The sequence below is a fragment of the Pseudoliparis swirei genome, chromosome 24 (assembly GCF_029220125.1).
Source record: "Pseudoliparis swirei isolate HS2019 ecotype Mariana Trench chromosome 24, NWPU_hadal_v1, whole genome shotgun sequence".
Classification (NCBI taxonomy): domain Eukaryota; kingdom Metazoa; phylum Chordata; class Actinopteri; order Perciformes; family Liparidae; genus Pseudoliparis; species Pseudoliparis swirei.
In genome coordinates this window covers 745,773-756,463 of record NC_079411.1, presented here as the reverse complement: position 1 = coordinate 756,463, position 10,691 = coordinate 745,773, and the positions used below count along the sequence as shown (strand labels likewise).

General features: G+C 46.7%; 1 protein-coding gene and 1 pseudogene across 2 annotated transcripts in view; both read right to left on the bottom strand.

The window, feature by feature from the left end:
• Positions 1–4,863: 4,863 nt before the first annotated feature.
• LOC130189727 (urotensin-2 receptor-like) lies at positions 4,864–7,751 on the bottom strand (annotated as a pseudogene).
• Positions 7,752–8,553: 802 nt separating this feature from the next.
• zgc:92360 (uncharacterized protein LOC436988 homolog) overlaps positions 8,554–10,691 on the bottom strand; it is a 12,200-nt gene continuing 10,062 nt past the window's right edge. For both annotated transcript variants that reach the window (XM_056410241.1, XM_056410240.1), the window contains 2 exons: positions 10,054–10,285; positions 8,554–9,976 (listed from right to left, as the gene is read on the bottom strand). In XM_056410241.1, the coding sequence (XP_056266216.1) occupies positions 9,948–9,976; positions 10,054–10,285 (261 nt within the window). In that variant the 3' untranslated portion in view covers positions 8,554–9,947. The remainder of the gene's footprint in view (positions 9,977–10,053; positions 10,286–10,691) is intronic.

Sequence of the window (10,691 nt, the reverse complement as noted above, 5' to 3'; positions counted from 1 at the left end):
GGAAAAGGTAGGTCGGGTTATACCGGGGAACTCCCTGAGCAGGCGTTGATATTCGTCCCCTCTGAGAGGGAGCTGGAGAGTCCGCCGTAAGCCGCCCGACTGCGGGCACATTCAAACGATGAGAACGTCCGTCGTCCACCAGGCGGTTGTTTTTCACGTCTACCAGCAGATTGTGCGCACAAAGGAAATCCGCGCCGAGGAGGGGAAAGGAGATGTCGGCCGTGACAAAATCCCACCTGAATCGCTGGCCTCCAAAGCACAGGTCTGCGGTCTTTGTGCCATACGTGCGGATGGGTGTGTCGTTAGCGGACCTCAACTGTGGACCATGGACGCCCGGGGCGGTGTCCTCCACCGTAGCCGGCAGGACGCTCCTCTGAGCCCCGGTGTCGCAAAGAAACTCGCGGCCGGAGAGGGTGTCCCTGATGAACAATAGCCGGGTCGACGTGCCTGCACTCACGGCCACTAAAGAGCGCAAGCCTTGGCGTTTCCCGTCGGCTTGAAGTTGCACGGGGACCGGCACCTCTTTGCCTTAGCGCCGAAACGTGCGTGGAAATAGCACATACCATTGCTGGCACTGCCATCGGCGGCTACTGGGGCTCTGTTGGTCAGCCTGTCCCTGTCCGGTGGGTAGGCACTGCGTGTTGGGGCTAGCACTTCGGGTGCAAAACTCTGAGCAGCCAGGAAAACGGTCGGCTTCCTCCGCCAACGCGTGGCTCAGTAATCTTCGTGCCCGCGAGCGCCGTCCGGACCTGCGGTGGCATGTGTTGGAGGAACAGCTCCATGAAGAGGAAGTTAGGTTCTTCAGCACCCAGCAGGTTAAGCATCATCTCCATATGTTCAGAGGGTTTGCTGTCCCCGAGGCCCCGAATAGTCAACAAGCGTTGGGCCCGCTCTGACTGTGACAGCCCAAAAGTCTTCAATAGGAAGGCTTTGAGGTCCCTGTACTTGCCGTGGTCCGGGGGATTCGCTATGAAATTCGCCGCCCGGGTCGCAGTGGATCTTCCCAGCGCCGACACGACGTGGTAGTAGCGTGTGGTGTCGTCCGTGACGTCACGGATGGCGAACTGCGCCTCTGTCTGCGCGAACCACGCCGTCGGTGAAAACTCCCAGAACTCCGGCAACTTAATAAAAGCATTATTCGCCATGTTCGTTTTGGTCTCTGAAGCTTCAGCGAGACCTTCGCGGGTCACCAGTGTAGTGCCGAGAGTCGGAGGCGGAGTATCCAGCACAAAGCTTTAATGAACACAATACCAAAAGACGTTCATTCGTCAAGTCAAAACCGGACTAGACTGGACGGTCGTTCCGTCCGCTAAACGGGTCCGTGCTAAACACTCCCCCCACCCATAGTTCCGTGGGTGAATTATGTTATCCACCACAATATATATATATTAGGGCTGTCAGCGTTAACGCGTTAATCTATGCGATTAATTTGGCCGCGTTAACGCACACAAATATTTTAACGCAATTAACGCAACTTTGTTTACTTCCGGTGTTCGTTGAAGTTTTTACACTCAAACCGAGTGTCAAGCCGCGGCAGTACGGTTTAACACTGTTTCCGTTTTTAAAACAATTATTTCTCCGCGAAAATAAGGATCATAAATGAGTTTAACTCGTGGATGAATCAGTCGGGTTTCCTCCTGCTCCTCCTTCCTCCCGTCTCCCCCTCTGACACACAGAGGAACGGAGGGGCGACGTGTCGGGGGACGCGGCGCGGAAAGAACTCGTCACACGAAACCTTCACCGTGATTGGTCAATCCGTTTGTCTGTCAACATTTTGGGGAAAAAACAACCAATGAACACTCAGTAAATCACAAAGGACCTCACAGGTGAGGCTCATTAGCAGCCTGTCAGTCAGAGAGCAGAGAACACGGCGCCAGGACAACTGAGCCTCATTGAATAGAGCTGAGATTGTTCTGGAATGTTTGATGTAGAACACGTGGGGGTATGTGTCATATGCAAATAAATATCTAAATAATGTGTATATATTAATCCTATTCTACCTGTCATGTTTTCTTTTAATGGAATAAAAGGAGATAATTAATACATAAAAACAGACAAGAAACAAATCTGCATCACGACCGTTTCATCTATTAAATTATTAAATTATTCTCGAAAAATAGGTGGAGGTGACGGAGGTGAGGTGGAGGAAAGGAGAGGTGGAGGAGAGGAGAGGTGGAGGAAAGGAGAGATGGAGGAGAGGAGGAGGAGAGGAGGAGAGGAGAGGTGGAGGAGAGATGGAGGAGAGGAGAGGAGAGGTGGAGGAGAGGAGAGGAGAGATGAAGGAGAGGAGAGGTGGAGGAGAGGAGAGAGAGGAGAGGTGGAGGAGAGGAGAGGAGAGGTGGAGGAGAGGAGAGGAGAGATGGAGGAGAGGAGAGGAGAGTGAGGAGAGGAGAGGAGGAGAGGAGATGAGAGGAGAGGAGAGGTGGAGGAGAGAGAGGAGTGTGTGTGTGTGAGGGTGTGTGAGGGTGTGTGTATCTGTTTGTGTATCTGTTTGTGTATTTGTGTGTGTGTGTCAGCTGCATGTTAAATAGAGAGAACAAATAAAACATTTCTTTAACATTTAATTTTCAAAATAAAAGTTCTTATAAATTATTTTCAAACACACGTCACGAAGTCGTGGACCAGAGGGGATGAGCTCAAAGGACCCCAGAAGACCTGAAGACCAGAAGACCTTAAGACCAGAAGACCAGAAGACCTGAAGACCAGAAGACCAGAAGACCAGAAGACCAGAAGACCTGAAGACCAGAAGCTCTCTCCAATCTGGCATTTTTCCAAAGGCTTTGAAAACAGCAGTTATTAAGCCTCTACTAAAGAAATGTAACCTAGACGCTACTGTACTTAGCAACTACAGACCTATATCAAATCTACCCTTTATAAGTAAAATAATAGAAAAGGTCGTCTATCAGCAACTTAGCAACTTTTTAACCTCAAATGGTATCTTAGACAAATACCAATCCGGATTTCGACCCCATCACAGCACTGAAACTGCTCTCACTAAGGTTCTAAATGATATTCGCATAAACACTGATTCTGGCAAAATTTCTATCCTAGTGTTATTGGATCTTAGCGCTGCATTTGATACTGTCGACCATTCAATACTTCTAGACAGACTAAAAAACTGGGTTGGACTCTCTGGTACGGTCCTAGACTGGTTCAAGTCCTACCTACAAGACAGGGACTATTTTGTCTCCATTGGCAACTATGTATCTGAGCGGACTAACATGACGTGTGGAGTTCCACAAGGTTCAATCCTTGGGCCTCTTCTATTCAACCTTTACATGCTCCCCTTAGGCAGAATTATGCAAAATAACAAAATCGCTTACCATAATTATGCGGACGACACTCAACTATACATAGCTCTCTCACCAAGTGACTATGCTCCCATAGACTTACTGCGTCAGTGCACAGACCAAATCAATGATTGGATGTGCCAAAATTTCCTCCAACTAAATGAAAATAAAACCGAGATAATTGTGTTTGGTGCTAAAGAAGAAAGGCTGAAAGTTTGTGCTCATCTGGACTCCCTTTCTTTAAAGTCGAAAAATCAAGTCAAAAATGTAGGTGTTATAATTGATTCGGATCTGAATTTTAATACCCACATCAAATCAATAACAAAATCAGCCTATTACCATCTAAAAAATATAGCAAGAATTAGAGGATTTATGTCCAAACAAGATTTAGAAAAACTAATTCACGCCTTCATCTCCAGTAGGTTAGACTATTGTAATAGTCTTTTTTCAGGTCTCCCAAAAAGCACTTCGACAGCTACAACTTATTCAGAATGCCGCTGCCAGAGTCCTAACAAAGACTAAGAAAGTTGAACACATTACACCCATTCTCAGGTCTCTGCATTGGCTACCAGTACGTCAGAGAATCGACTTCAAAATACTGCTGCTCGTTTATAAATCTCTAAATGGTGTAGGTCCAAAATATATCTCTGACTTGCTTCCACCTTATGAACCCTCTAGGCCTCTTAGGTCATCTGGGGCCGGTCTGCTAACTGTTCCCAGGGTTAAAACAAAACATGGTGAAGCAGCATTCAGTTATTATGCCACACACAGTTGGAACAAACTTCCGGAAGAGCTTAGATCTGCACCAACTCTTACTACTTTTAAAAACAGGCTAAAAACGTTTATGTTCTCCATTGCCTTAAATTGAATCTTGTATTAATCCTGAAATAATAAGACAACGACAGAAGGAATGATTCTTTGCACTTAGATTTTTATCTTTATTTTTTCTTTTATTAATCTTCTTTTATGCTTTTATGCCTTTTTAAATTGTTTCTTTGATGCACTTTGTATTCCTCTTTTTTTATTTCTTATTCTTGATCTATTTTTTGTAAAGCACTTTGAATTGCATTCATGTATGAAATGTGCTATATAAATAAACTTGCCTTGCCTTGCCTTGCCTTAAGACCAGAAGACCAGAAGACCAGAAGACCTGAAGACCAGAAGACCAGAAGACCAGAAGACCTGAAGACCTGAAGACCAGAAGACCAGAAGACCTGAAGACCTGAAGACCAGAAGACCTGAAGACCTGAAGACCTGAAGACCTGAAGACCAGAAGACCAGAAGACCTGAAGACCTGAAGACCAGAAGACCTGAAGACCTGAAGACCAGAAGACCTGAAGACCTGAAGACCAGAAGACCTGAAGACCAGAAGACCTGAAGACCTGAAGACCTGAAGACCTGAAGACCAGAAGACCAGAAGAACTGAAGACCAGAAGACCTGAAGACCTGAAGACCAGAAGACCTGAAGACCTGAAGACCTGAAGACCTTCATCCTGGTCCTCAATTAAACCGAATATGTCACAAACATAATAAAACATAATAAAAATGGCCGCCAGCCCCTCCCGGTCCGCTCCTAGAGCTCCTCCGGCTCGGCCCGGCTGGACCCCTTCTGGGCCGGGTAGTCCTTGTAGTTGCGGGTGAGCAGCGTGGAGAGGAAGGGGTTCACGCAGCTGTTGCCGTAGTTGTGCGCCGCCGGCGACATCGCCCGCAGGGAGCCGGGCGAGAACAGCTGGGCCAGCTGCCAGGCCCAGAAGGGCAGGAAGCAGACCATCATGGAGACCACCTTCTGCTTGAGGCCCCGCCTCCTGGGCCCCCGGCCCCGACCGCACGGCCCAGTAGCGGCCGGCCAGCCCCGCGTAGAGCCCAACGATCATCAGGCCGGGCAGCAGCGCGCCGGTGAGAGCACGGTGACGTCGGGGGTCCAGGTGGGCGAGTACCTCCTCTTGGCGCCCGGCGTGGCCTCGCTCAGCCGGATCATCAGCATCATGGGCAGCGTGAGCGAAGGCCAGCGCCCACATGGCGCCCGCCGCCCGCTGCCGGCTGGGCCACGGCGCGGCCGCGCTCCAGGCTCACGGCCACACTCTAAAAAAAAAAAATTGAGTCAACTTAAAAAAGTGAGGCAACCAGCTGCAAAGCCTTTTTGAGTTCACTCAACTAAGGGCTAATGTGTTGTGTCAACTTATGATAAGAAGTTCACTCAAAGTGATATCTTAAGTTTGTCAAACGTAACATTACTATTCAGACGTACTTATGTATTTAAGTTAACACTACTTAAAATATTGCATTTGATAGTTACATCTACTCGTGTTCAGAACACTTAAAATATTAAATTGGAGAAACTTTAAATTGTGTGTTCTTGTAGATTAAAAACATACATCAACAGCACTTAACATTTTTTGTTGAGAAATGTTTTGTTGAGAGAACTTACTTTTAACTTAAAATGTTTTGTTGAGAGAACTTACTATTAACTTTAAATGTTTTGTAACTAAATTTCACTGCCCATTATTTGAGGACACTCAACATTCTTTGCAACGTTGCCTTCATTTAAATTAATTAAAAATGTACACCGTTTTCTTTGAAAAAGTCAACAGTTAAAGAAAACAAACTTCTTCAAACACAAAATGTTTATTAACAATAACTAAACATTTGTTTGCATAACTATATGAATTCCAGGTGTCAACACTTGAACATAGACAGCAGAGGGTCAAGATCTTTAAAAATCAAAATGGCTGCATAAAGAAAAAAAAGAAAAAAAATTATGTTTTGTGAATCCAAAATCAAGGCCTTGAAACAAGCTTTGGAACATGGTTGTGACATGTGTGTAGCCGTCACGAGTACGTTCCCCCCCCCCCTAAAGCACCAATAAGCAACAAGTAGCCAGAGGGATAGTCTGTTAAATTAAATAAATAAATTGAGCAAAATACAGGGAAACATTTGCTCTCACGGTAGGCTACAGGCTCCCTTTAATTCAATAAGTGACAAAAACCTGAACTGGAGCAAATCTGCCATTAAACAATGGACAATATCCTTCCAAATCTAATCCATATCTAAATATAATAAACAAACAATGGTATCAAAAACCAATGTATTTTAAACAGGGGCTAAAGAAAATATTTTAATATTATTTTATTATTTAAAATATAAGATTAAAGTAGTATATATATGTATTTACATATATATGTATTTATATATGTATTTGTATATATATATATATATATATATATATATATGTGTGTGTGTGTTTACTGACATACATGCGCAGTGGCCTTAGTTACCTCAGCAGATGCCCAAACCACTATATTAAGTTTTCTCAACTTAACATTTTAAGTGGATTCCACTCTTTATTAATGAAATTGACATTTTGAGTTAGTTCAACTTTTTTCAAAGGCATTTGTTGACTCAACTTTAAAAAATGTGTTAGGACAACAAATTTGAAGTTGGGCTTTTTAGAGTGCACCGGGATGAACACGCTGCCGTGCATCGTGAGCAGGTCCAGGCCGAGCAGCCAATCGGGAGCCACGTAGGTGCTCACCACGAAGGGGACCGAGGGACAGCAGGTTCACCATGTCCACGGAGCCGCGGCGGCGCAGCGCGGCCAGCGTGGAGGCGTTGACCGCCACGCCCAGCGCTCATGAGCATCAGTGTGGCGGCGAGCAGCGATGTCACCCACGGGCCGCCGGCGAGGAGGGGGAGGGGGCGCTGGGAGAGCAGTTCATGGCGGCGAGGTCGAGAAAGGTCAAAGGTCAGAGGATGTTTTTTCATTAGCCCCGAATGTTTTCAACCCAAAAAAAAAAAAGATTTGGTACACAAGTGGTTAACACCTCCAGGTCGCACGTGACGTCATTCACCCAAAGCAGTGGAGTCAGACTGGCAGCAGGCGCAGTAACAGCAAGCTGCTGTCTGAGAGTGTTTCTATGTCTACACATTTCGCTGCTTCACTCTTCTGGGCTAAGCCCAGCGCCGCCGCTCCCATAACGCGCATCGCTCTGCCGTGATACGCGCTGACACATCCGCGCACACAGGTGAGGACACTCTCACTAGAAAAACTCACCCCCCCCCCCCCCTCCCGACAACGCTCGCACTGGCTAAGCCCCGGATATATCCAAATCCTAGAGACGCGCCTGGCGTCACCTTCTTGTTACATCCAGGCTTCTTCTTCTTCTCCTTCTCCTCCTCCTTCTCCTCCTTCTTGTTCTTCTCCTCCTCTTTCTTCTTCTCCTCCTTCTCCTCCTCCTTCTTCTCCTCCTTCTTCTCCTCCTCCAGAGACGCGTACAGGTCCTGGAGGTTCATGTCTGTGCTTCAGGGTTCTCCTGGTCACTCTCACTCCTCCTCCTCCTCCTCCTCTTCTCTCCTCCGTCCTACCTCCTTCTCACCAGGGTGAGGAGCGTCGGCGCTCACAGATTTATGAGGTATTCCCCACGGGCCTCCTTTCTTCTTCTTCTTTCTACAGATCGTCTTCATCAGTAACGGCGTGAGGTCAGCTGACACGGCGTGTTTATGTCTGGATGCCTTTATTGTGAAAACTACTTAAAACTTTCATTCTGAAAAAAACATGAGGGAAAATGTCCACAAACACACTCACACACACACACACACACACACACACTGAGTGTGTGCTGGTGTCTGTCAGCCAATAGAAAAGCCTTAAAAAACAAAAGGAACGGAAAAAGAAAAACAAACATAAAATACAATTATCTTTTGACAGTTTAAAGTAACTTTTTATTATTTATTATCGTTTATTTTAACAAAAACTGAGTGAATATACTGAACGGCCACATGGGGGCGCTGTGGGACGAACGGCTTACGGGCTTCCTGCTGGTGGAGAAGTGAACCCTCTTTATATATATATAAAATAATATATATATATATATATATATCTTATAAGTTATATATATATATATATTTCAATATATATATAAATATATTTTATATATATATTATCTTTAATATATTATATAAGATATATATATATAATATATAAAAGAGAATATATAATATATATTAATATAAAATATATATATAAAAGATAATATATATATTATATTTGATATATATATATTTGATATATATATATAAGATATATACATATAATATATATATAAAAGAGAACATATATAATATATACATATAAAAGATAATATATATATATCAAATATATATATATATGAAAGATTATATATATATATATATATAAAAGATAATATATATGTATATATGTTCTAGAGAGTAGTTACAAAGTGTATATAAAACAATCGATGAACAGTTTAGTGAGGAAGAGGATTTACTCTGAAACTTCTCGTGTTCTCAGCTTCGCCTCACATCCGACACAACTTAAGATAAAAGGTTAAATCTCACGCTGATTATTTTATAACATAGAGAATAATCAAACCGGCCCGTTTCTTCTCCAGGACAGGAGAACATCAACGATGTCCCCAGAATAAACCCGTAGAACCCGTAGAACCCGTAGAACCCTCACTGCACATCCTGAGCTCCGGAGGGTTCAGAGTCCTCCACAATGTTTCAACCCCACACAGAGTCCTAGTGCTGAAGGTCAGGGGGCTGAAGGTCAGGTTCTGGTGGTGAAGGTCAGGTCCTGGTGCTGAAGGTCAGGTCCTGGTGGTGAAGGTCAGGCTCTGGTGGTGAAGGTCAGGCTCTGGTGCTGAAGGTCAGGTTCTGGTGGTGAAGGTCAGGCTCTGGTGGTGAAGATCAGGCTCTGGTGCTGAAGGTCAGGTTCTGGTGCTGAAGGTCAGGTCCTGGTGGTGAAGGTCAGGCTCTGGTGGTGAAGGTCAGGCTCTGGTGGTGAAGGTCAGGCTCTGGTGCTGAAGGTCAGGTCCTGGTGGTGAAGGTCAGGCTCTGGTGGTGAAGGTCAGGCTCTGGTGGTGAAGGTCAGGCTCTGGTGGTGAAGGTCAGGCTCTGGTGGTGAAGGTCAGGCTCTGGTGGTGAAGGTCAGGCTCTGGTGGTGAAGATCAGGCTCTGGTGCTGAAGGTCAGGTTCTGGTGGTGAAGGTCAGGTTCTGGTGCTGAAGGTCAGGTCCTGGTGGTGAAGGTCAGGCTCTGGTGGTGAAGATCAGGCTCTGGTGCTGAAGGTCAGGTTCTGGTGGTGAAGGTCAGGCTCTGGTGCTGAAGGTCAGGTCCTGGTGGTGAAGGTCAGGCTCTGGTGGTGAAGGTCAGGCTCTGGTGGTGAAGGTCAGGCTCTGGTGCTGAAGGTCAGGTTCTGGTGGTGAAGGTCAGGCTCTGGTGGTGAAGATCAGGCTCTGGTGCTGAAGGTCAGGTTCTGGTGGTGAAGGTCAGGTTCTGGTGCTGAAGGTCAGGTCCTGGTGGTGAAGGTCAGGTTCTGGTGGTGAAGGTCAGGTCCTGGTGGTGAAGGTCAGGCTCTGGTGGTGAAGGTCAGGTCCTGGTGGTGAAGGTCAGGCTCTGGTGGTGAAGGTCAGGCTCTGGTGGTGAAGGTCAGGCTCTGGTGGTGAAGGTCAGGCTCTGGTGGTGAAGGTCAGGTCCTGGTGGTGAAGGTCAGGCTCTGGTGGTGAAGGTCAGGCTCTGGTGGTGAAGGTCAGGCTCTGGTGGTGAAGGTCAGGTCCTGGTGGTGAAGGTCAGGCTCTGGTGCAGTGGTGTGCTCCTGTGATTGGCTGAGAGGGACAAGGGGGCGGTCCCTCTGGGTGCATCAATGCCGGTGCTTGAACAGAGCTTCCACTGAAACACAAAGGCGGCGTTAGAGCTGATCGTGCCCCCCCACCCCCCTGTATCCACGCTAAGCTCCTCCTCCTTACTGGTGTACTCCTGAGGCGACATCACGGCGTCCATGACGGCGTTGAAGTGCTTCAGCCAGTCCTGCTGGTCGCTCTCCGTCTCGCAGGTCAACAGGAAGCTGCGCTCCGGCGTCTTGATGGTGATGCCGTGCTGCCAGTTGCCGTTGCAGTGGGCGGCGGCGGGCAGGCCGGCGGCGGCGCTGTAGCCGTGGTCCTTGTTGCCTAGGAACGCCTCCCCTTTGGCGAAGGCGTCCTGCACGGAGACAGAGACACGGGGTGAGGGGACACTTCTGGAGAGTTAGCCAGAGCTAGCCTAGCGTAGCTACGTGACTCTTGGGATGTCGATCAGTCATTGGTCGATAATTCCTAAACTACAGGATGGATTGCAACAGAACTCTGCGCACACGGCACGGCAACCCCACGGCCAATCAGGTGAGCTCTGGGGACCATGTGACTCAGACGATGGACTCTTTGCTCATGTGGAAGCAAGCGAGAAAAAACAGTTTTCTCTCAGTGAGAAATTGATATTGAAGGGTAATGTTCTTTGTTGTTGTTTACTGTTTGCACTTTATTACTTCATCACTTTTATGACTGTTATTAAGACGCCCTTTATGTCGTATAAGAGACACACTTTAGATCTTCTGTGTGTTCCACAATGG